This window comes from Rhinolophus sinicus, chromosome 15 (assembly GCF_057876585.1).
Source record: "Rhinolophus sinicus isolate RSI-liver-muscle chromosome 15, RSI-T2T, whole genome shotgun sequence".
Taxonomy (NCBI): domain Eukaryota; kingdom Metazoa; phylum Chordata; class Mammalia; order Chiroptera; family Rhinolophidae; genus Rhinolophus; species Rhinolophus sinicus.
The window spans coordinates 84,272,415-84,297,729 of record NC_142515.1 but is presented as its reverse complement, the minus strand read 5'-3'; the positions used below and the strand labels follow the sequence as shown (position 1 = coordinate 84,297,729).

General features: G+C 48.8%; 2 protein-coding genes across 18 annotated transcripts in view; one reads left to right on the top strand and one right to left on the bottom strand.

The window, feature by feature from the left end:
• Positions 1-2,502: 2,502 nt before the first annotated feature.
• HAUS8 (HAUS augmin like complex subunit 8) lies at positions 2,503-25,090 on the bottom strand. Of its 4 annotated transcripts, none has more exons than XM_074337961.2 (11): positions 24,969-25,090; positions 18,715-18,779; positions 15,659-15,714; positions 11,261-11,342; positions 8,702-8,797; positions 8,500-8,594; positions 7,838-7,903; positions 7,575-7,733; positions 6,133-6,274; positions 3,953-4,094; positions 2,503-2,913 (listed from the first exon to the last, which is right to left on the bottom strand). In XM_074337961.2, exons 1-11 carry the CDS (start codon positions 25,073-25,075, stop codon positions 2,715-2,717), a joined length of 1,209 nt encoding a protein of 402 aa, XP_074194062.1. In that variant the 5' UTR covers positions 25,076-25,090; the 3' UTR covers positions 2,503-2,714. The 4 variants fall into 4 exon arrangements, with proteins under 4 accessions (XP_074194062.1, XP_019592345.2, XP_019592346.2 ...); XM_019736786.3 differs by lacking the exon at positions 24,969-25,090 and adding an exon at positions 23,361-23,526; XM_019736787.3 differs by lacking the exon at positions 24,969-25,090 and adding an exon at positions 18,876-19,109.
• The window catches only part of MYO9B (myosin IXB), an 80,113-nt gene continuing 78,476 nt past the window's right edge, over positions 23,679-25,315 (top strand). For all 14 annotated transcript variants that reach the window (XM_074337955.2, XM_074337951.2, XM_074337952.2 and 11 more), the window contains exon 1: positions 23,679-23,817. The gene's annotated coding sequence lies outside the window, so the exon portion shown is untranslated. The remainder of the gene's footprint in view (positions 23,818-25,315) is intronic.

Here is a 25,315-nt window from a genome sequence, read left to right as displayed (position 1 = left end):
CTCCGTTGTGATCACAAAATACGGTGAATGCTGCTACCAAATGCTATTCGATGGAAAGGCGGGGATCTTCAATACGGGAAGCAGTGCATCGAACCTTAGTAACAGTGTGTGACAAATTACAACTTGTTCGGTGCAGTCGGGTGTGAGTTACCATTGAGAGGTGTGTTTTAAAGTGGCTGTAAATCATCCTCCATCATAACACTCCATGTAACACATTGCTTCTGGTGTACAGCAATTTCTGTCAAATAAAAACATTATGGTGTGTCCTCATCCACCTTATTCACTGGATCTGTCACCATGTGACTTCTGGCTCTTCCCCAAAGTCAAAATGATTGAGGACATCGAGGCAGCCACAACAGTGCAACTAAAGACACTCACGAAAGAAGACTTCCAGCTTCAGAAAGTGGCAAGAACAGTGGGATAAGTGCGTTCAAAGTGAGGGGGAGTATTCTGAGGATTAATGGCAATGTGTCTTTTACTGTAGTAAATTTTAAACATTCACTGTTGTTTTTGATCACATCTGGTATAGTCAATATTGTAATAACTATGTATGGTGTCGTCAGATGAGTACTAGATTTATCAGGGTGATAGATGGAAGGGGAGTTAGGGGCAGGGTGAAAAAGGTGAAGGGATTAAGAATTACAAATTGGTAGTTACGAAATAGTCACTGGAATGTAAATCATAGGGAATACAGTCAATGATTGGGTAATAACCATGTATAGTGCCAGGTGGATACTAGACTAGTCAGGGGAATCACTTCGTAAATTATATCAATGTCTAACCACTATGCTATACACCTGAAATTAATATTGAATGTCAACTGTAATAGAAAAATTAAAAAAGGGAGGGGGAAGGTGAAGAGGTCCAAATTTCCAAGTATAAAACAAGTGAGTCACGGGGATGTAATGTACAGCACAGGGACGCTAGTCAATAGTATTGTGGCAGTGTGGTATGGCAGCAGATGGTTGCTGGACTTACGGCGATCGCTTTAGGTATAGAAATGATGGTGTACACCTGAAACTAGTACAATATTGTATGTTAGCTATGTTAATACAAATCTTAAAAAAAAAGAAAAAGATCATGGTGATCCTTCCAGGTGATTCCTTAGTTTTAAGCTGGGTCCCGAGCACGAGTGTATTTGACAGGTTCATTTGGCAGCACTCTGGAGCCCCTGCTTAATTGAAGCACGCAGCATACCACCACTGCCCATTTTGACAAGTGTGGGTGGGGTAGGGGACCCCCTGCTCCATAAACAAGTCCGCTGTTTTTATCCCAGTTTGGGGAATTTTTAAAAGCTAGAAGGCAAAGATTGTAATAGTGGATGGCAGTTGTTTTTCATGAGTATCTTTCAAATATTTTAGGTATCGCAGGAAGTAAGTTTAGCATTGTAAAAAAGAAAACAAGACTGTTTTTGGAAGAGATGGAAAAAAGCCCCATGATTAGAAATCCCTGGGAGGAGAGTGAGAAGCAAGCGAGGTGGTTCTGGGGGGCCAGGCGGGAACTGCGTTGGACCTGGGGCTGGTTCCACAAGGGCACACATTGGTGAAGGCAGAGATTATGGCCTGGAATTGCTTGGGGCACTTATCAGGGAAATTAATGAAGATAATGACTGCCAAAAGGACCAGAGTGCCTGGGGTGTCCCCTTCTGTGGACCCAAAGCTTTTTGCACATAAATGGAGGGGAAAACTGGTCAGAGAGTGGAGAAGTTTCTGGGACTCTGACACAGGAGCTTCATGGAAATCCCTAATGAGGGCTTCAGTGGACTTGGAGAACACGGAAATGAAAGGGTTAATAGGGTGGTTGGAAACTGGAAGGTTTAAACCAGCCTGATGGCAAGAGCATGCGTCCCTTGACCTACATGTTGTGCGGGAATGGCTATCATGTATGACTGGGGCCTGCCTCCCCTACGTGCAACTGTAAATCCAAACCTGCTGACCAAGTCCCCAGCAGGCCTCAGTTAGGAGTGTAAGGATTGGTGGGATAAAGTTGGAAGTAGAACAAAAGTGTGCCTGATTGAACAGGCTTTATTTAGATCAAGTGGATGCATCTCTCTTCCGGAAATGCATGATGGGGATGGATACTGAGTCTTATTGGGGGCACTTCCCCTTCCTGATGTTGTAATGCAGAAGGCGTGTCCATGGGAACCACTAGGCTTGCCTGGGTCTACGCGGCGCAGACCGGAGCTGGAGAGCTGGCTGGGCAAACTCTCTGCTGCACAGTCCAGTGTGGAATGTAGATGGCAGCTATGGCAAAAGCCCGCAGGTGCCTCCCAGCGCCCGCTACTGGGATGCTGGACTCAATGGAGAATTTCCATTTGAGGACTAACTCCTAACTTGCTATCAGATATTAAATAGAACAGCCAGCCCTGGGAGTAAAGAACAGGAATCATCTTGAAAGTGAAATACTCTAATGTCTCAGAAGTTCTGAGGCTCAGAACCAGCTGTTAGGAAGCAAATGAGACAACACTTGCCTTCTGCTCCCCCCTTACGTAGAAACCAAGGCTCAAATGCCAAACAGTTTTATTTTTTAAATATCAAACGAGATTATCATACAAAAACAGGTACGCTGCCGAAGTAAGTGACTAAAGTGCTTGAGTTTCCAGAATATCACATCTGCACAGATGTGCCCTGGACAGGTGGCACAGAAAGTGCTTTCTTCCTGATGCTTTGAAGGAAGGTCCCCACTTGGGCTGAGGACACAGCCTGCGCGTGGATTCACAGTGCATATGGCTTGTCAGCGCCGGAAAGGAGGGGGCTGCTTGCCTCTCCCGGAGTTTCCCCGCAGGCGCCCTCCTCACAGAAATACCACTGGCGAGGGGCCGCGGGGCCCTGGGCTTCTTCCCAGACCTCCTGGTTGGTTAAGGCTGCCTCTTTATTCACCCCAGCGGAGAGTTCCAGCACCTGGACAAAGCTCCTGTGGGAACGACAGGATGGATGACGCCTTTTCAGCCTCTGTGCCTGAGAACTGGACGAAGCCAAAGCGTTTTTGCCTTCGCGGCAGCAGTGTGAAGGCAGCCAGTTCAGGCTGACTCCTCGCAAGTGGTTGTGGGAAAGCGTGGGTCACTAAGCTGTCTGAACAGAACTCACACAGGGAAGTCCCCAAGAATAGGACCAGGGAGGCATTCAGGAAGTATTTAGGGAGCATCAGTGCCATGTCAGAAACGGGTGACAGAGCTGTGAATGGGACAATATCCCAGCCCCCTCACAACGCAAATGCTGGTGGGAAACAGGTAGTAAACATGTTTAACCATTCGAACCTGGGACCCTTGCAATCTGGAACCCTCTGGTGTGTCCTGCTTTCATCCCAGGGCACATACAGAAGGAAACGCCACAGTGGATGGCAGTTGTTTCTCCCGAGTCCCTTTCAAATATTTTAGGCATCTCAGGAAGTATGTTTAGCATTGTAAAAGAGAAGAAAACAAGATTCTTTTTGGAAGATGTGGAGGAAAGCCCCATGGTTAGAAATCACCCGGAGAGTGAGAGAAGCAAGCAAGGTGGTTCTGGGGGGCTAGCCTGGGGCTGCGTTGGACCTGGGCTGGTTCCACAAGGGCACACGTTGGTGAAACCCATCACGCTGTACCGCTACAATCTGCACCTTTTCTATATGTATTTATACTTCAATAGAAGTTCCAAAAAGATCGCCCCAAGCCCTTACCCTGGAAAACATTTAAAACATGAATAGATGGATCCAAGGGCGTCTGAAGTGCTGTGCTGCTCTGAGGAAGTGAATGAGGGATGAAAATATGAGCCCCTTTCTATTTTGCCTGTTGGAGAGCTCATAGTTGGGCTGAAGGCTTTTTGCCCATCCCCTCGCCCTGCCTGGCTAGATCCTTGCACTTTTGGCCTCTGCAAATGCCAGAGCTGCCCACTCACTCTCCAGACAGTGCAACCACCAACGACCCATCTCTGCCTGACAGGGGACTATCTTTTTCTTAAAATACGTTCAGAAATACCTTCGAAGCTCCACATCCTTCGTTTGGGTCACTTCCTTGAGTTCGCTCAGCAGGTCCAACACTTTCTCATTTTCATCTGAACTGCCGATCTCAAGTTCTCCCAGCAGACGGAGCGTGGTTGTCAATTCCTGCTGCAAATCATCTGGGGAGACAAGAGGTCATCGGCCACGGGCTTCAAGGTGCCCCAAGCAACCCACTCACGAGCGCGGTAGCTGACTAGATTTTCTCCTTTTGCTGGAACGTTCTCGTGTGATGCTGGAATTGTGAAGAGCTCAAAGACAGAAAGAGTCATGAAGGAAGACATTCGTGCACTGGTACCACCTCTGTGTCCCTTTGCCTGAGGTCACGGTGGCCTGAGACCGTGGGTCAGGTGTGTCTATCATTCAGGCAGTCACGGCACCTAGAATGCCACTCCTGTGTCCTGAACAGAAACGAATGCAAAACGTGGAGAAAGCCTGTGCTCCGAGGAACATTCAACCCCGTGGCTCCCACTCTGTCCAGCAGCCTACACCACCTGCCCCAGCTGAGAGCTGCCTACAATTGCACCGTATCCCAGCTGCTCTAGGAAAAGCAGCATCTCTCTGCTCCTGGCACACGTCCCATCTACCTGCTACACTCTACACACGTCACAACGGTACATTATGTAACAACATTTTGGGAACCTCATACGGGTTCTTACAAACACACATCTTTCCCCTCGATGTGGTCTGAATTGTGCCCTCCTGAAAGACATATTCAGGTCCTAATCAATGATGTGACCTTACTGGAAATGGGATCTTTATAGATGTAACTGAGTTAGAATGAGGTCACAGGGTAGGGCCTATTCTAATGAACTGGTGCCCTTCTAAGAGGGAAATTTCGGTACAGAGGCACTCAGGAGACAGGCCAGGTACAGATGAAAGCAGAGACTAGAGTGAGGCTGCCAGGAGCCAAGGAAGGCCAGCAACGCCAGAAGCTGGGACAGGGGCCTGGGACAGATTCTCCCTCAGAGACTCCAGAAGGAATCAACCCTGCCTACACCTTGATTTTGGACTTCTGGCCCCCTGAACTGGGAGGGAGTAAGTTTCTCTTGTTAAAGCCACCTGGTTTGTGGTACTTCGTTACAGCAGCCACAGAACTCATACAATCCCCAATCCCAACTCCTGGCAATTATCTAAAGAACTTTTCCAGGATAGAGTCCCAAAATTACAGGTGTGCTGTTGAGTGCAATAACTATACACCTGGAAACCTAGACACAGGTAATCATGCAACAAGGCTCATTTTTCAAGTTGCCATGTCAGACATATACTATTTCATGTTGGAAAAAGCTTGATTTTACTAAAAAATCATCTCTGTCTGGAAGTTAATCAGTGGTTGCTTCAGGCTGAGAGAGAGGTAGTGATGGGAAGTGATAGCTACTAGACACTATGAGTTTCTTTTGGAGGAAACAAAAATGTCCTAAAATTACACTGTAGTAATGATTGTACATCCCTATGAATATACTAAAAAATACTGAATTGTACACTTTAGATGAGAGAATTGTATGGTATCTGAATTATGTATCAATAAAGCTGTTAAAAAAATTTTTTTAAATCATCTGTCTGAGACTGTCAATATAGCAACACTCTGTGATCTTGAACTGCGTCTGTGGAAAGCTCTGGAGGGAAAGTCTCCCCAATTTTAGGTGGCAACATTTTACTACATCAGCCTCAAGAAAATGCATCCAGAGGCTCATGAGAGCTCTGCTTAGAAATAATCAGACGCTAGGGCAGCTGAAACCCTGCTTTGGGGAAGATCCCTGTTCTAAAGAGAATTTTAAGATCAAGTGCAGCACTTTTCACACCTGCCAATTTCTTCAAGTGAAGGATTAGGTGGGACCCCTCTCCAGGAAAGGGACCCCGTGGCTCTGTGTATAAGGCAGGATGGGGTGTGGGTCAGCAGCCTTCTCACTGCCCCAGCCAACAAGGCACCTTTGCAGAGCCCACCCCCACGGCTGCGGGATTGCAGGCCGCTTCCCAAGAATGCCTTTCAGCAGGGTGGGAAATCAACAGGGAACCCATAGACCTGTCTCGCTGGGCCCCTGCATTCCCTGCCATTTGATGGGACGTGCCATCTACCTAAGAGGCTTGTGAGAAAGACACAAATGGATAAAGGTGCTGGGCACGCAAGAAGTGCCAACACGCACTGGTGGTCTCTCCTACCTAAGAACTGCTGCCCGTCTCCATCCAGGTGGACCGATCTCACGGGCAGCTCGTGCCTTGTGGTGTCCAGGGCTGTCGCAAACGTCTTGTACTGCTCCTTAAAGCGTTCGGCCACAGCCTCATAGGGGCTGAGCATCTCGATCTGCAGGCAGGAGGGAAAGGGGCCTGAGATGAGACCCTGCAACCATGGCCCCTGAAGTTTCACTGACGGCATGTGTGTGGTTAAAACACAGGCTGTTCTTTCGGGATCATCTAGGAAATCCTTCGGGAGGTGCCATGGGTACAGTGAGCTCTCCGCTAACTCTGGCCGCCCTCCTCATCATGAACATGAACATGCATCCGCCTTCTAGCACATTCCAGGGCCAGGCCTCAACTGGGATCACAGCAGACCCCAACATGCTGAGCCTTCCTGCTTTGGAGAATTGAGCTTAAACGACCGCCCCCTGCAAGGTGGTCCTCATCCCCCATCCCCCCTTTTCCCTCATACACGCTATCTGGATCCTTGCAGGGCTTTGTAAGGATTCATTATTTGTCATTCGTTCCACTCCACGAGGACAGGTACCCCATTCTCAGCCCAGGGCCTGGCCGCAGGGCATGCATACATGCACGGTGTTGTGGGCTGAACTGTGTACCCCTGACTCCCTAATTCCCCTGCTGACGTCCCAACCCCTAACACCTCAGAATGTAACCTGATTTGGAGACAGGGTCTTTATTGAGGGAATCGAATCAAAGAGAGGTCACGGAAGTGGGCCCTGATCAATATGCCTGGTGTTCTTGTGAGAGGGGCAGATTTGGAGGCAGACACACACACACAGGGAGAACGCCAAGTGAAGAGCCCCGGAGAAGACAGCCACCTCCAAGCCAAGGAGAGAGGCCTGTCATGGCCCTCAGGAGCCAACCCTGCGACAATGTGATCTCAGACTTCCGGCTTTCAGAACTGAGAGAAAGTGTCAGTTGGTTAAGCCACCCGCTCTGGGGAACTGTGTTATGGCAGCCCCAGGACACGCACATATTGTGTGATAAGCCACACCACACCACACCCACATCCTTCTAGGTTCCAAGGGTTTGCTCCATGACCTTCTTAGGCGTGGACGCCTGTGTCCCAGCACTGACCACATGGCGCCAAGACTGTGCCTCCCACCAGCACCCTGGCCCCCTGGGCAGGCCTAGAGCGTATCTTCATGTTGCTGGGCACAAGTTGAACGTGCCTGAAGAGTATGTGCATGTGTGTAAAGGGACAAGTCCCTCTTGCTGGTTGGTACTTAACATTACAGGTTTGTCCTCTTATAAGCTGTCACACACCAACAGCCAGTGGTGTCAAAAGACGAGCACAGACTTAGAGCAGGCGAGCAGCGACACCCACCGCAAATGCTTCCTCCAAACATCCCTGCCACAGTGACCCTGCTGGGACACGTGGCTCAGAGACCGTGGTCACAACTGACCTGAGCATTGAGGACGGCCAGTAACTCCCGCTTCCTCTGACAGAGGAGAAGTTGGCGCTTCAGCTGGTGGACCTTTTTCTGGAGCTTCTCCTTCTCTTGGCACATCATTAATAAATTCCTTTCGGCTGTGTCTTCAAAGGCAGCGAGATTGTTCTCCATCTGTTAAGTGCAGAACGAGAGCTCAGGATGGAGTGGACTCCATCTCTGTGGCTGACAGGGGCCGCCTTTCCACCCGTATCATGTGTGAATGCGGTGGTTTTCACCTTTACGGTCAGGAGAGTGAGAAGTAACGTTTGGGATTCCATCATTTCCATTGCTTCGGAGATATCCTTAAGGAAAAGGAAAAGATACTCTGGGTCCTCCAGTGAACTGGTATAAATTCAGCCCTCTTCCGTGGGAGGGAAACCACCCTAACTCATACTACTTTTATTTAGTTCAGTAATTCGATAACCCTTTACTGGGTAACAATCTGCTGTTTCTATTATCACGTTTAGACTTTTGAGGCACTCTGGAAGGAGGAAGAGGATGGTCTGGCCCGCTCCCAGGGGCTGGGTGGTCAAAGGCCAGCTTGAGGGCACCTGCCCATTCAGTTCCACACTGGAACCTGGACTCAAGCCTCCCACCCCAGTCAGGACGTCCTCCCACTGGGGGACAGAGCCTGGCCAAGTGCCTTCCCTAGCATGGCACCGCCAACAAGGCCCCAATCTCATTTTTCACATGATCCCACATTTCTATCTACTGTACGTGTACTTGGAGAAACAAACTACAAATGATCTAAGAACGTGTGTTAGTTTTTGTTCTAAAAGGCATGGCTGGCTTGTTTGTTCTTGGAGCCCCGGGCCTCACATGGCACCTGGCACAGGGCAGGAGTTAAACCAGATTTATCCACCCCATTAACAAGTTCCCTGTCATTTCAGGTACTTACTGGGGTCTTTTTTCGTGAGGCGGAAAACGACGTTGACTCGGTTTTCTTTGACATTGTTTTTTCTAATTGTGGAGTCTTTCTAAGCATACTCTTCTCTAAGATCAAGAAAAGCATTTTTAAGGTCAGAAGAGCACACTTCAGAGGCCCGCTGAGATACACTGCAACCCCCCGGCTGGGAAAAGGGGTGAAACGAATGATTTACCGTTAATGGCTGAGAGATCCAGGTCTGGTGGGGCAGTGCCATGCCCTTCTAGCAACGTGGACTGCAGATCACCTTTGCCGATGATTCCACTGCTCTCTGTGGGCCCAATGAGAATCCCAGCAAGTCAGCCGTCACCAAGACACTCTACACCTAAGCCGGGAAGTGGGCAGCCTTTCCGGACACCACCACTTTCTTCCAAAACTCAACTTCTTGCTAGGTAGTAAAGAAGGCTGAAAAACCTTAGGAAATTCCTAGCCATCAACTTGAACATATTTTAAAGGAGAACTGGAAAAGAGAGGCATTCTTTATAAAAGATGCAAATAAGCGATTCTTCCTAGTTTAATAAAAACTGCTGTGTTCGCGATATAAGACTCTCATACAGGCCACATGCGTGCTCTGCCCTCAGCTCTTCCTCCTGCTTTCTCTAGTAGCTTCTAGACTGTTCATCTTCCCCGGGAGTTCCCTCCATTTTTTAGCCTCTATTTAAAAATGTGAAATTATGCCTTACACCATCTAAAATGGGCACTGGTGTGCTGCCTACTTCAATTAAGCAAGGGTTCCTGAGGACTGCAAAATGAACAGATGGTATGTCAAATACAATGTCATGTTAAGAACTAAACAGAAAATGATTTCATAAACAAGTATACAGTTGAGAAAACGACTACGTGGAAATGAAAAGAGCACAGTCACAATAACGTGTAGAGCATGGTACCACTTATGTTCAAATTTTTCAAAACTTCTAGATAGATACAAACATCTATCAAAAGCAGCTGCCTTGGGGTGGCTGGTTAGCTCAGTTGGTTAGAGCGCAAGCTCTTAACAAGGTTGCCGGTTCGATCCCCACATGGGCCACTGTGAGTTGCGCCCTCCACAACTAGACTGAAACAACTACTTGACTTGGAGCTGATGTGTTCTGGAAAAACACTTGAATAAATAAAAAAGTGAAAATAAATAAATGAAGCAGCTGCCTCCTGGGTGAGGAGCTAGGAAAGCGAGGTGGGAGATGGTAACTTTTTATTGCTATGACTTTTGTACGGGTTAAATGTTTTGTCATCTTCATGGATAGAAAAACCATTAAGAAAAGCCATTTCCTATAAAGCCGTACGATGCAACTGAAAAAGCAGTCCCTCTAAGTCATGACTATGCTTGAATCATGGTTCCTCAGCCTTGGCACTGTTGACATTTGGGGCTGGATTATTCTTTGTTGGGGCGTCCTGCACTGAGCAGCATCCCAGACCTCCACCCACTAGATGCCAGCGAGTGGCATACCTCCGCCTTCAATCTCAACAACCAAATATATCTCCAGACAGGGCCCAGTGTCCCTTGGAGGTCACAATGGCCCCCAGGTGAGAACCCTGATTTTAAAATGTGGCAGGCCCAGCTTCTGACTCCTCGGACCATGCCAGTTTTCTCAGCTTCATGCATGGTCGTCAACTAATTGCATGAGAAAACACTAGAAGCCTGGCTCTGGTTCCGCGTGCCTGCTACTCAATCATGCCTGGGTCAGGGAACAGTGCAAATTCTGACAAACATGTAAATCAGGGTCAGAAAACTTACAGCTCGCAGGCTGGACCTGGTCCACTTCCTATGTTTGTTAATAAAGTTTTATTGGGATACAGACACGCCCATTTGTATATGTGTGATCTGGGACTGCTTTCATGCTGCAAACAGTCTTTGTCACAGAGACTGCCCTGCAAAGCTTAAAATATTTACCATCTGGCTCAGGAAAGGTTTTCTGACCCTTGATCTGAACAATATAGTAGGAAATCTAAGTCGTGAAAAAACACATTTAATTTTTTCCTGTGAGACTCAAAGCTGTCACCATTTTGAACAAGGGGGTGAGGGCTGAGAAAGTTTTGCTTTTTGAGAATTGCTCTCATGCAAAAGAAGAGCTGCCAACTCTTGCTGGAGAGGTGGGCATGTGAGGATCTAGACGAAGGGCTACAGTGGGAGGGGTCTTCCCAGATTTCTAGATAAGCACACCGACTAGAACTGCACACGTCAACAGTGACAGTCTAAGTGGCAGACGGTGAGGGAGCTCCCCCATCTTGGTCTACATTTGCCATTTTTTTATACTGAACACGTCATGGCTACAATCAGAAAAACTGGAACTATTTCATATCACTTTGGTGACAGCTTCTAGAAGGCTATGGGGAGACCCTTACAAGTAAGACTCAACCCAAGGCAGTGAGGCAGGAGGATGAGGCCTCACACCTTCTCTGAGCGTCCTGATCTCAGAGCTCCCTCAGGAAACGATCACGTGATCAAGGAACTGGTCACAAGGGAAAGCCATGACGGCAATTCGGCTCTTCTCTAGGGCCACATAGGAAGGGACTTCCCCCACTACCCCACCATCCCCTTTCAGCTCCCCACATGTCCCAAGTCTGTCCTTACACCAAAACTCTTTGCCTAGCTTTCTTCTGACACTTCCCAGAAAGAAAAGAGGAAGTTTTAACTTAAGCGTACTTGCAAATACAATTCACCATCGTTGATCACTTCCTGAGCTCTATAGCTATTTTGCACCCTCCCTCCATGCACCCTCCCTCCATCATTAAGTACCTTTGCTCTTCTGCAGTGGGTTGGGTTTCCGTCCACTTTCAGGCATCTTCCCACTGGTCTTTAAAGCATCTGTTGCAAGAGCCTGTTAGGGAACACGTGACATTCAGGGAACAAGACACCTCCCCTTTGTGAGAAGGGGCCTCTTCACGGTCTGCACGGTTTGCATCTGCTCTCACTTTGAGGCGAGGGATAGCCTTAAGGAGTTCTGACATTTCCTGCGTATATACAGGATGAACTAATTTTGTCAAAAAGGATACCCTCACGCGCATAGAATATAGGAAACCACCAAAATGTTTGCCAGTGATTGTCTGACATGGCAGATTACAGGTGACCGCTCTTCTGCAGTCTCACAGAGAATATATTACTTTGGTCACCAGGGAAAACAAAGTTTTTTGTCCAAGTATTCATCTTCACAACTTACAAAAACAGCAAGCAAGCCATGGAGAGAGCAAGCCATTACAGTGTGATAATATAAAAGAAAAAAAGAAAACCTTGTTAAGGGTGAGACTATTTCCATGTAGATACCAACGTTGTACTCGAGCTCCTACAGTAAGAAATAAAGGCAAACAGGTAGGAAAGGAAGAAATAAAATTCTCTTCTTGGCAGGTTAGCTCAGTTGGTTGGAGCATGGAGCTCTTAACAACGAGGTTGCTGGTTCGATCCCCACATGGGCCAGAGTAAGCTGCGCCCTCCACAACTAGACTGAAACAACTACTTGACTAAGAGCTGATGGGTCCTGGAAAAACACACTGAAAATAAACAGAAGTTTAAAAAAAGAAAGCAAAAACAAAACACTCTCTTCTTGCAGACATGATTCTTCACGTAGGAAATTCTAAAACATACTTAAAAGCTACTAAAATTAGTAAGTTTAGCAAGGTTGTAGAATAGAGGGTCAGTATCTTTTTTTAAAATCAATCATATTTCTAGCAATGAATGACTTTGGAAACTGAAGTTAAAAGAGTAGCACATATAGCACTAAAAAACGCTAAATAACTTAGGTATAAATCTAACAAAACATGGGGAAGGTCTATACACTGGAAACTACCAAACACGGTTCAAAGAAATCCAAGACGTAAATATTAGGTTGGTGCAAAAGTAACCGTGGTTTTTGCAATTATTTTTAACCATTTATTTATTTATTTATTTATTTATTTATTTATTTAAAACTGTTTGTTTTTTTTTTAAATTTTATTGGGGAATATTGGGGAAGAGTGTGTTTCTCCACGGCACATCAGCTCCAAGTCAAGTCGCTGTCTTTTGATCTAGTTGTGGAGGACACAGCTCAGCTCCAAGTCCAGTTGCCGTTTTCAACCTTAGATGCAGGGGGCACAGCCCACCATCCCATGAGGGAATTGAACTGGCAACCTTGTTGTTGAGAGCTTGCGCTCTAATCACCTGAGCCATCCGGCTGCCCCTCCGGCAATTCAGCTCGTTGTCTTCAATTTAGTTGTGGAGGGCGCAGCTCACTGGTCCATGTGGGAATAGAACTAGCAACCCTGTTGTTCAGAGATTGCGCTCTAACTGAACCATCTGGCTGCTCCTATTTTTAACCTTTTACCTCAATTACTTTTGCACCAACCTAATAAATGAAGAGGTACACCATGTTCATGGATTTGAAGATTTGGTGTTTAAGCTATTGTTCTCCTTAATCGAATGCATATATTCAATATAAGCAAAATCTCAGCAGGAGATTTGGTAGAAAAAGACAAGCTAAGTCTAAAATTTACATGGAAAGGCAAAGCAACTAGAAGAGTCAAGTAGTTTTGGAAAAGAACAAAGTAGGAGACTTCACACTACCTGATTTCAAGACTTGCTACAAAGCTAACAATAATCTCAGCAGTGTGGAACTGGCCTAAGGATCGACATGTAGAACAATGAAAAAGAACAGAGTCCAGAAACGATGCATACACATGCACGCAATTGGTTTTTGACAGGTGATGAGACAATACAAGGGGGAAAGGAAAGTACCATTTCAACGAATGGTACTAGAACAAGAGAATATCCATACACTTAAAAATGAACTTTAATTCCATCATCGCAGAAGATACCACAATTAATTCAAAATGGATCACAGATATTAATGTAAAACCTAAAACTGTAAAAACTCCTAGAAGGAAACATGGGAGAAAATCTTTTTGGTCTTGGGTTAGGCAAAGGTTTCTTAGATATGACACCAAAAGCACAACCTATAAAAGCAGAAATCAGTAAGTTGGACTTCATCAAAATCAAGAACTTCTGCTCCTCACAAGACACTTAAGAGAATGAAAACACAAAGATAAGCCACACACCAGGAGAAAATATTTGCAAATCACTATACAGGGTTGGCATCCAAGATATAGAGAGCTCTCAAAACTCAATAATAAGAAAAACAACCCAATTAAAAAATGGGCCAAAGATCCAAATGGACACATCACCAAAGATAGGAATGGCCAATAAGCACATGAAAAGATGTTCAATATCACATCAGTTGTTATGGAAACGCAAGTAAAATCACAATGAGATCCCACTTCACACCCACCAGTATGGCTTCAATCTTAAAGCATGGACCGGAACTGTCAGTAGCAGGTGAGAATGCAAAAAGGTGCAGCCACTTTGGATAGCAGTCAGGCAGTTTCTTAAGAGTCAAACATATGCTTACACTATAACCCAGTAATTTCCCTCATGGGAGAAATGCAAACACATCCGCAGAGCATCCTGCACAGGAATGTTGAAAGTGGCTTTGTTCAAAATTGCCCCAAATGAGACAAACAAACCAAATGCCTTTCACCAGCTGAGCAGCCTGTGGGCCACCCACACAGTGGAATAGTCTTCAGGGTCAGAAGGAACCAACCCTAACTGTTACAGGCAGTCACAGGGAAGCATCGCCAACACACTTTATGTGAAAGAAGGCAGATACAAGATGCTGCAGCCCGACACCTTTGAAATGACTTTCTGGAAAAGGCAAAGCTACAGATAGGGATGGAAAACAGATCAGGGCTGCCTGGGGTTGGGAGGGGCTGGCTCCATCAGAGCACAGGGGGATTTGCGGGGTGACAGATTGTTCTATCTCTTTACTGTAGTGGGTCCATGACTGGATGCATTTGTCAAAACTCACAGAACTGGACGCTGAAAAGAATGACTTACTCTAAGTAAATTATACAGCAGGTCCTCGAATAACACTTTGTTATAATGTTGATCAGATGCCATAGGAACTTAACTCGTTTATTATCAATTAGCCTACGGTAAAACTGGTTTCATTCACATCATTTCACCACAGTTCCATGAACCTATTGATGACGTTAAGTGAGGACTTACTATACCTTAATTTAAAAAATGAAAAGAGAAGCTCTCAAAGATCCAAAATACTACATACAGCATGTAGACACATGGGGGCGCTGTAACCAAGTTTGCAAGGCAACTAAACAAGTTTGCAATTAAAATTACAAAGTGTGGACTGTGATCCTTTGTCGAAAATCCCTTCAATAGTGTAAGCCACCGATTCTGGGTGCTGATGTGTGGACGTAGGTGCGTTGACTGTAATACGCACCACTTTGAAGCAGGATGTTGTCAGAGGGGTGGCTACGCAGTGGGTGGGGTGGGGTTCTATGAAAAATCTCTGTACCTCCCACTCCATTTTGCTGTGAACCTAAAACTACTCTAAAAAAATTAAGTCTAGTTAAGGAAATCACTCCAAGAAGCGTATCAAACAGTTTTTACAAAGCTATCCTTCTTCAGGCCAGATCTTAAGTCACATTTTTAAGAAGCTGCCATTCTCCGTAAAAAAGATAGAGGAAATGAATGTTTTACCATAAACAATGATTTGGAAAATAGAGGGATAACACGACCTTCACCTCACATTCTCAGTCCGTACACAGTGAAACAAAACATATAATTGGGTAATGTACTGACTGCTTTCATTAGGCAGCACACAAAGCACGTTCTCATGTTATTAAGTGCTTCATGCCAACATTTTCAATGGTTTCACAATTTTTATGATGTGACTACAAGTAGTTCATGAAACTCTTCCTCCAATACTGGGTGATTCAGGCACATTGTTTTTCCCACAGTTCTCTAAAACCCTGCAGGTGTTTTTTAAAGACCAGCCACGACCAGGGAGTGTGTGCTGGGTATTCGATAGAACTGTTTCGGGACAGAATCCAGAAAAGGAATTATTGGACTGAAATGCAGGAACAATTTTAAGTATCAACAGAGATCATGGCTTTGCCAAAAGGCTTCTCAAAGAGATGAGCCACTCACAACAGACACACAGGACTCGGCAGGAAGAACGTAATGACCCCAAATGCAACTGGGCAAAGTCCCTTAAATGCTGCCTTTGGGAGCAGGCTGTGCCCAGCTCTCGAGACTCGTGTCAGAATTCCAAGTTCATCAGAACTGTTTCAAATGTACATTATGTGTTACCTTTTTGGTGGTTTTCTTCTCATACTGCAAGTATCGGGACTCGACCACTTTTCCACCTGTGGGGGACATACTGCTGGTTTGTAACAAAACTACAACAGGGGTGTGTGAAGACCCACCAAGCACCAAGGAGAAGCATCACCCAGCCCAGAGCTGGGAGCTATCAGCCCTCCCTACTCAATGGCAGGAATGGGGGAGCTACTCCCCTTTGCTCCTCTCAGATCCTGTCCTGCAGCACCCTTGAGCATGTATGGGACACCTACTTTGTGCAAGAATACAGGGGCTGGAACACCTACCGTGTGCAAGAACACTTATGGGACGCCTACTATGCACAAGAACATGTTGGAATACCCACTGTATGCAAAAACATGAATGGGACACCTACTGTATACAAGTCCCTGGGCTCAGAGCGGAGCCACAGAAACCTACAGGAGCTATGATCAAGGAAGACCAAGGACTATGCTCCAAAGATCAAAGCAGAAAGGGGACTCGGGCCAGGTAGGGAAAGGAAGAAAGACCTTCCACAGAGGGCCACCTATTTGCCTCCTCCTCCCTCCCCAGCTCACTCCTCCTCCCGGTCGTGACCCTGACTGCCCCTTCTCCCAATGTCTTTGACCCACTGATGGTACCACTTTTCACATCCCCTCACCCTACCCCTCCTAGCTCAGGACCCCTCCCCTGGACACGTTCAGCGCCAAGACCCCTCTCAGACACAGCGTAATCCTTATGACAGCCCAGCCCCAGGTCCCCTTCCACACCTGCCCCTGGGGCACTGAATGTGGATGGAGGAAACCCCACCTGTCCTCCCCACCTCCAGGGGCTCTTGCTGCAGCCCCCGTAACCACCCACAGTCCTCTGGTCTGTCCCCCACCCCCTCTCCCCGACCTACAGTCTCCTCTGGTCAACTGGGGACCTGTCTCCTACTTCACGGGGAAGACAGCCATGGCCCCAGGAGATCCTCCTTCCTGGGCACCCAGACACCTCCCCACCTCAGAGCTATATCCTGGCCCTGCCATGTGGAGGGACCTCTGTGCTCTGAGGTAAAGCGAAGCCCCACTCTGTGTTAGAGCCCTGCCCTCATCCCCTAAGGAAACTGCTGCGGCAACAACCCCTTTCCATACCAGCCCTGCTCCTCTCTCCATGGTCATGCTGCTAATCCCACCCCAACACCTCGGACTCACCCCTGCTTCCCTGCTTCCCTTGACAATGCTGGCTCCTCCGCCTCTCCTCCCTCTTCCCTTGATCTACCCGTCCTTCCCTCCCACCTGACTCTCACACCCACCACCACACTGAAGAAACTCATCTCAGCAAGACCACTGAGACCTCCCTGCTCCAAGGCCCATCAGCCATTCTCAGTCCTTGTCCGAAGCCATCAGCAGCGCTGGACACAGCACAGCCCGCCCCCTCCTCTGAAAACCCCCTGCCGGCCTCCAGGCTGGCTGCGCCGCTAGGCTGCCAACAGGTCGTCTTGTGGGTCCACCAGCTGGTGAAGCCGCAGCGCCTCCAGGTACCTTGCAGCTCTGGCACAATTCAGGGCACCCCTCTGACCTCTTCACCTTCTCACCCCAATCACTTCACTCCATTCCCATGACCATGACCCCCTTTGCTGTTCTCCAACCAGCGGACAGCTCCCACGCTTGCCCTCCTTCCCAGCTCTGCTCAGCCTAGCATAGCCCTTGAACCGGGAAGCTACCCCCATCCTGCTGTTTTATCCACAGCATCTGTCATCCTCCTCCACACCCTGGGTCTCCTTACTTCTCCACTAGTTGCACCATCTGTGTCCCAGACAGCCAGCTCCCTGAGGGCAGTGATTTGTGTCTGTTTGACTTGCTGCTACATTACACCCCCCCCCCAGGGAGGTGCTCAACAACGCATCAAATGCATGACTCTGCGCTTTTTCTAGGTGCTTCAGAGTCTCCCTTTTTACAGAAGAGACCCAGGGAAAGTGACTCGATCAATGTCACATAGCTCAGCAGTTTGGTTGAGCAAGACTGTGATTTCAACTGTGTCGTCACACCAGGATTTGCATCTTCCATTAGAGAGTCGGGCTGCAGCTGCCACGGAGAGGAAAGAAGGCAGACCCAGTTAACGGGGAACCTGGCTCGGGCCATGGACGCAGTGGTCACCGTGAGCGGGCCCCAGGCAGGGAACAGTGCTGACTACAGGGAGCGTGGGCTCAGGCAATAAGCAGGGAGGTACCTAGGGTCGAGGCCAGGACCAGGCAGGGTCCAAGAGAGAGAACCAAGCCGCCCTGAGACTCTGCCACTGGATGTCAAGTGAAGCATTGGGGCGAAGGGCACCCTCGGGTCCAAGCAGGGGGAGAACATCCTACAATGGGTCTTTCTAATACCCTCAGCAAAGGGGGGCGCACATCTAGGAAGGATCTGAGGCTCTGGGCTCCTTGAACAGTTGAAAAGCAGTTTCAAGCTTCCAGAAAACTAGAATGCACCTGTGTGTTTTCAATGGCAGTGGGTTTTCCAGAGGCAACGCTACTGGGAAGGATGTAATCTGTGTTCAAGCACCAGACCGCATGTCAACAGTAGAGCTGTGACAGACAAGATCCTGCTCTAAGTTCTGAGCCGCACACGGGCACTTTAGGAAAACTCCTCCTCGTTTCAGAGGCTTGAGCTTCAACGTGGGAGATGCTCGAGTCTGCGCCCAAACTGGGCACTGCCAAGAGTCAAGGGGGGCTGTTCACAGTGATGCCAGACTCTCAGGTGGACACGGGACATGGGGGCACCCCCGAGGGACTGAGGAAACTTAAATGTTTGGTAATGAACTCCTTCCCCACACTTCCAAGTGACGAGTGCTGGGCATAGCCTGTGACCCCCATGGCTGGAAGGGCCCACTGCCCTAGGAGACACCCACTGAGCCCTGTGGCACCACTGGCTGCAGGCAGGGCTGGGTGACCAGACTTGAAATCCCCCAAGACATGACCAGAAGATAAAGTCAGTTTCCCTGCTCTGCTCTGGGGTTTTTCTCCCCCAAAAGCACTTACCGGGAAACAAAAATCACTTTGTACTTCACCGGGTCACAAGGTAGATTCTAAGCTGACTCACCTTGTAATCTTCTTCCTTTCGGCTTAGCGCCACCAGGAGTGCTGGGACCTCCCGTGGAAGGCTTCCTAAAAGAGAGAGGGGGTGTTGTTAATGTAGCTGACAAGCAGCTGAGGGAAGCCAGTGAGGAGCCCGCGCTTCTGATCTCTGCGAAGCTGGGCCACCTGAACAGGCAGAGGGACATGGAGCCCTGTTGCCCGGGTGAGAGAGTAGCCCAATGCCTGAACTAAGAAAGGCCCAGAGCGAGAAGAGCCAGCATGTTTGCCAAGCCTCAAAGATCTCCACTTAAGTCACAGGTTCATCAGTTCTGCAGGTGGTGGTGTGCCTGTTGTTTGCCAACGGCATGGATACGCGTGAACGAGAGACGGAAGAGCAGCATTTTCCTGTCGGACGAGTGTGAAGGGCGCCCTGGACAGGTAAAGGGGTGGGGGGAGGCGAGCAACAAAACAGGTACACAGGAAAGGACATTCTAAGACAGGAATCGATAAGGTCAAGGCACGGGGGCAGAGGAGAATGATGTAGAAATAGGAAGTGATCAGCCCTGTGGCTTAGCTGGAGAACACGGCCAATGATACGGGATCAGGAGGAGAGAACACTGGGCCAGGCTGGCAGATTTGAATGCCAAACTTAAAGGGCTCGGACTTGGTCCCATAGCCCAGAGGTCAGCAACCTTTCTCTGTAAAGGGCCAGGCAGTAAATATTCTCAGCTATGTGGGTGATGTGCTGACAATCACTACTCAACCTTGCCATGGTAGCACGAAGCAGCCATGGATGATGCAGAAAGAACTGGGTATGGCTATGTTCCAATAAAACTTTATATACACACAGTGACATTTGAATTTCATACAATTTTCCTGTATCACGAAACATTCGTCTCCTGATTTTTTTTTAACAACCATTTAAGAATGTACAAACCATTTTTAACCTCATCCGCCTTACAAAAAAGGGTGCATTCTGGCTTTCACCCTTAGGCCCTAGGAAACGAACACTATCAAGCTGTGTTTCACGAAGACCACTGGCAGCTGTGAAGAAGACAGGCTCTAAGGTTCTAGAAGGACAGGGACCGGGTCTGCTCCTCAACATTCCCCAGTTCCTAGGTATGCGTCTGCTCAAACTGCTATCACAAAATATGAGACTTACACAACAGACATTTATTTCTCACAGTTCTGAAGGCTGGAAGTCCAAGATCAAGGTGGGGGCAAGGTAGGTGGCCGCAGGGAGACGAGGGCGGGGGAGGGGGGCTGGAACATGCAAGCAAGCTCTTTGATGTCACTTCTTATAAGGACACCAATCCTTTCTGATCAGGGCCCCACCCTTATGACCTCACTTAACCTTAATTACTTCCATTGAAGCTACACTTCCAAATACAGCCAATGGGGACTTAGGGCTTCAACATACGAATTTGGGGGGGTGGGGGGGACCATAAACATTCAGTTCCTAACAGCCTGGCAGACAGGAAGCACTGGATAAACACTTGTCATACAAATAACTTAGGGGTGCTCACTCGAGGGCAATTTTCACTCCCACAAGACACTGGGCAATATTTGAAGACATCTGTGATTGTCACAGAGGCAGATGCTATTGGCATAGTGAGCCAAGGGCAGAGGTGCTGCTCAACACCCTATGACCCACAGGACGGCCCCCCTCCCAGATGATCCAGCCCCAGATGTCTACTGTCAAGTTGAGTGCCGCTGGCATGATAAATGGGTGGTCAGCAGCATGGGCCTGAAGACAGAGAGAACTTGGAACGCTGTTGCAGAACGCCTATCTAAAATAACAAAGCAGGGGGCCAGCCCGGTGGCTCAGGGGGTTGGCGCTCCATGCTCCTAACTCCGAAGGCTGCCAGTTCGATTCCCACATGGACCAGCAGGTTCTCAACCACAAGGTTGCCGGTTCAACTCCTCGACTCCCCCAAGGGATGGTGGGCTGCACCCCCTGCAACTAACAACGGCAACTGGACCTGGAGCTGAACTGCACCCTCCATAACTAGGACTGAAAAGACAACAACTTGACTTGGAAAAAACTCCTGGAAGTACACACTGTTCCCCAATAAAGTCCTGTTCCCCTTCTCCAATAAAATCTTGAAAAATAATAAAACAAATAACAAAGCATCATGGAAATACAATGAGACATCAGCCCACACCTATTAGAATAGCTATTATCAAAAGACAAGAAGTAACAAGTGTTGGCAAGGATGTGGAAAAGTTGGGTCCCTTGTGCCGTTGATGGGAATGTAAATTGGTGCAGCCACTATGCAAAACAGTTTGGAGGTTCCTCAAAAAAACTAAAAATAGAACGACCACATGATCCAGCAATTCCACTTGTGGGTATTTACCCAAAGCAAATTAAAACACCAACTCTAAAAGGTATCTGCACCCCCATGTTCACTGCAGCATTATTTACAATAGCCAAGACATGGAAAACAAGACATGGAAACATTCATCGATGGATGAATAGATAAAGAAAATGTGAGATATATACAGTAGAATACCACTCAGCCATCAAAAAGGAATCTTGCCATCTGCAACAACATGGATGGACCCTGGGGGCATTATGCTGAGATAAAGTCAGACCAAGAAAGACAAATACTGTATAACCTCACCTATATGTGGAATCTCAAAACAAAACACTGAACTCATAGATTGAGAACAGACTGGTAGTTACCAGAGGCAGGGGTGGTGTGAAATCAGTAAAGGGGGTCAAAAAGTACAAACTTCCAATTTTAAAATAAGTAAGTCACGGGGACATAATATACAGACAGAATGGTGACTATAAGTAATAATACTGTATTGCATATTTGAAAGCTGCTGAACTGAGAGTAAATTTTAAAAGTTCTCATCATAAGAAAAAAATTATATGGTGACAGATATTAACTAGACTTATTGAGACTTATTGTGATTATTTCATAATATACACACATATTAAATCATTGTGTTGTACATCTGAAACTAATGTTACATGTCAATTATATCTCAATTTAAAAAAAAAACAATAACAAAGCCTGAATATTTGGTCCTAAAAAGTAATAAAGTACTGACGCATGCTAAAACAATGAACCTCAAAAACATGATGCTGAGTGAGAGAAGCCAGACACAAAAGGCCATATAGTGTGTGATCCCATTTATATGAAATGTCCAGAACAGGCAAATTCATAGTGACAGAAAGCAGATTGGTAGTTGCCAGGAGCAGATTGGTGTGGACGAAGAATGGGGAGTGACTGCAAATGGATAGTTTCCTTTCGGGCTGAAGAAAATGTTCTAGAACTCCACAGAGGTGGTTGCACGACATTGTGAATGTCTTCAGGCCATGGAATTGCTCAATTTACAAGGATTCATTTGAGGTCCTGTGCATGTCACCTCAATTTTTTAAAAAAACGAAACCTGACATAGTAGGTGACAGGGTACAGTAGGGCAGGAATCGCTGAACAATCAGCTGGGAGGTGCGCGCGAGTCTGGAATGCCTCCTAGGCTTCCAGTCTGGGTAAGCCAGAAGAGCGGGGGTCATCAGGAACAGAGACCCGCCATGCAGGACGAGGAGCAGGTTGAGAGGCCAAGCTGAGGCCTAGGTGCTGGGACTCCAGGTGATGTCACAAGACAGGCTCCACTAGTCACAGCAGTGGTGGTCACTTTGCTCACGCATGCATAACTGTTGGCCTGCTTATCCCTGTTTTCCAGACAAGAACACAAAGCTTAAACAGGTCACCCCTAGTGAGTCTGAAAGCGAGAAAAGGACAGAACACGTATTCCCTCTGGGGTCTAAACCAGGGCTCTGGAGCCAAATGGAATGGGCTCAGGCCAAACCTGCAGGTACCTGGGTTTGAGGTTAGGGGTGGGGGGGTCACAACACCTGTGCCAGCCTCTGGTACCTCCCTGGTACTGGACCTAGAAAAGGCTAATGTCAATCTCACGGGGCAAAGGGCTGTGGAGGAAACAAGTGATTTCAGCTGGCCTATTTAATTTTCATTTGCATTGGCACAATGAGCATTGGCCGAATGAACAAATAAGAGAAAACACAGTCCTGGAATCACGCTTGGCACTGGGTAAGTGTTCCACGTCTGCCTTGTTCTTGCTGTGTGACTTTGGGCAAAATGGCCTTCCCTCCCTGAGCCTCCATCACCTCATCTGTAAACGGGAAGCATAGAAATAGGCGGGTGGCAGGGTTAAAGCAGATAATTTAGTGGCCCAGCACTTGTCCACTACAAAATGATCATTCTAACAGCGACAGTTAACATTCACAGGCCAGGCACTGTTCTAAGCGCTTTGAAGCCTCACACGAGGCTTGAACGGCGAGGTCATCAGCCCCGTTTCGCGGCGGAGGAAAGCGAAGCACAGAGAGGTTAAGCCACTTGCTCGAGACGGCCCCGAATCTAAGCGGTGGACCTGGTACTATTGGACCCCGGACCCCGCGGACCTCAACTATTGTAAATAATTCGCGGTCTCATTCAACACCCGCGCTCCGAGCATGCGCAGAGACCGCACCCCGGGGCCTTCCAGATCCTGCGCATCCTCAGTGGTTCCTAGAGGGATCAGGTCTGGACTCACCCTTCCTTTCCCCCGTTTCTCAACCCTACTGCTCCTCCGCCCCTAGCCTTTGGCCATGGCCTTCCTGCCGACACCCACAAAATCCAGACGCACGGCGCCTTAACTCACCCAGCCCCGCGCCCCGAAGACTCCGCCATTTTCCCGCCTTCAACTCAAAGGCCGAGTCTTCAAGTTCAGGTTCCCGCCCCCTCGCCCCGGGCCGGACCACATTGAGGAGCCGCAGGAGGGGTGGCCGCAGGCCGCAAGGGAGCGTGGCTACAGGAGGAGCCGGCGACCCCTGCGCGCGTGCCTCTCGGACCTCCCCTCGTACTTGGTTTCGCCCACCGGAGCAGTGGGCAGTGGCCCAGGCTCTGTGGGAGGGAGAGGACGGGCTTATTTGAGCCCCGCCCCTGGGGCGCGCTGGCGTCACGCCCCGCCCCCGCCCCTCCGGAACCCGGAAGTGGGAGTGCGCAGGGGAGCGGCGGGCGCGGTGGGGCGGAGCGGCCAGAAAAGCGGCGGGCGCGCGGGCGGGCGGGTGGCCGGGGACCCGGCCCGGGACCGGCGGCGCGTGGCGGCCGAGGCCCAGGTAAGTGCCGCCGACCGCGGGTGAGGGACTCGATCTCGAAGCTCACATCGGCGGGCTGCCTTGTAAGGGAACGAGGGGTAATGGGGGGGCGCGAAGGCAGGGATCGAGGGGGCGGGAAGGAGCCTGGGGGTCGTGGAGGGTTGCATGAGACGGCGTGCAAGCGAGATGGAGAAAGTTGATGGGATGGGCCTGGTGAGGGAGTTTGCGGGTGGATGGGGGGGTAGGTCTTGTGGCTTTGAGCAGCTTCTCTGAAGAGGACGTGGCTTAAGTGGTAATTGGGGGGTCGCAGGAAACGGGGCTGGGAGGGCGAGAGGCGAGGAGGCGGGGCTGAGAGGCCCAGGCTAGGGGAGAGGGGCAAAACCGGAGGGGGGTGGTACAGCCAGGGTGCAATCGAGGGCAGGGGTGCAAGACAGCCTGGGGGCGTCTGCCCACGGTTTAGGGGGTGGAGGATTGGTGCCTGAGGCAGGGCGGCGCCTGGGACTCAGTGGGTGTTCATCAGTGAGAGCGGTTCTGAACCCACTGGTATGGTGGCCCGCCTAATTAGGAGAAATGGGGGGTGGAAGGGGGTAAAAGGGATAGAAGCCATAGCAAGAACTGGGGGCCCGTTCAGGGAGGGCCTGGGGAAGAGGCGAGGGAAGGAACTATACTGGCCCCATTCAGACGCTGGGGTGCAGCCCGTGGAAATTCGAGGGGCCCCTCTTGTTTCATCTTCCCGGTTTCATCCCCAACCGCTGAGTGACCCTGGGCGAGTCCCAGCGCCCTGTGGGTTGGTATTCCGGGATTCCGAAATGGAAAATCACACCACTCTCCTAAGACTGGGCTGGCTGGAGCCGGGGGTCCCAGGTAGCAACGAGCAGCTTGCGGGCCCTCTGTGGGACCAGAACTGGGTTTCAGAGGGGAGGGAATGTGTGTGCATGCACCCTTGTGTCTAGGCTGTCACCACCTCCTCAGAGTTGCATCCTTGGACTTAAATGGGTAAAAAAACATACAGGAAACCTTTCCCCCGGCGGCTGTGAGCTCAGCTCGAGAGGCAGCCCTTGTGCCTGCTTTCTCTCCTTGGTGCCCTGTAGGTCAGGGGTCCCGAACTCATTGCCTGAGGTGGGAGCTGGTGGGGACATTGGGCCTTACAGTTGGAGGATCCTATCTCCTACCTTGCTGAGGTGTGTTCTGGTCTTGGTGTCTCCAAATTCAAGGCATCCAGGAGCAGTGAAAGTTGTTTCACTGTGTGATGGGTCCAGCTCTGGTGAGGGCCTTGCATTGGATTATTTCATCAGCATTCATTTCTCTTCTTTCTCTGCTGTGGGATCTTTGTCTGGGTACTGCCAGAAGACTAGAGAGCTTGGGTTTATAGCTCATGCAGGAATTTAAAGAGGGCCACAGAGAGGTAACCATACCCTTACCTTCTAGAATGTTCTGGCCCTTATGGAAGGTGGCTCCAGGACACCCAATCAGAGCCAGCAAGTCATGCCTCCTGCAGACAGTGAGCTTGGGCTTGCCC

Coding starts and splice junctions, on each gene's coding strand:
- HAUS8 (XM_074337961.2), bottom strand. CDS start 25,075: ATGCAAGGCCCTCACCAGAGCTGGACCCATCACACAGTGAAACAACTT. Junction 8,798..11,260: donor CCCACTGCAGAAGAGCAAAG/GTACTTAATGAT, acceptor TTGGGCCCACAG/AGAGCAGTGGAATCATCGGC. Junction 7,904..8,499: donor CCTCACGAAAAAAGACCCCA/GTAAGTACCTGA, acceptor CTTTTCCTTAAG/GATATCTCCGAAGCAATGGA.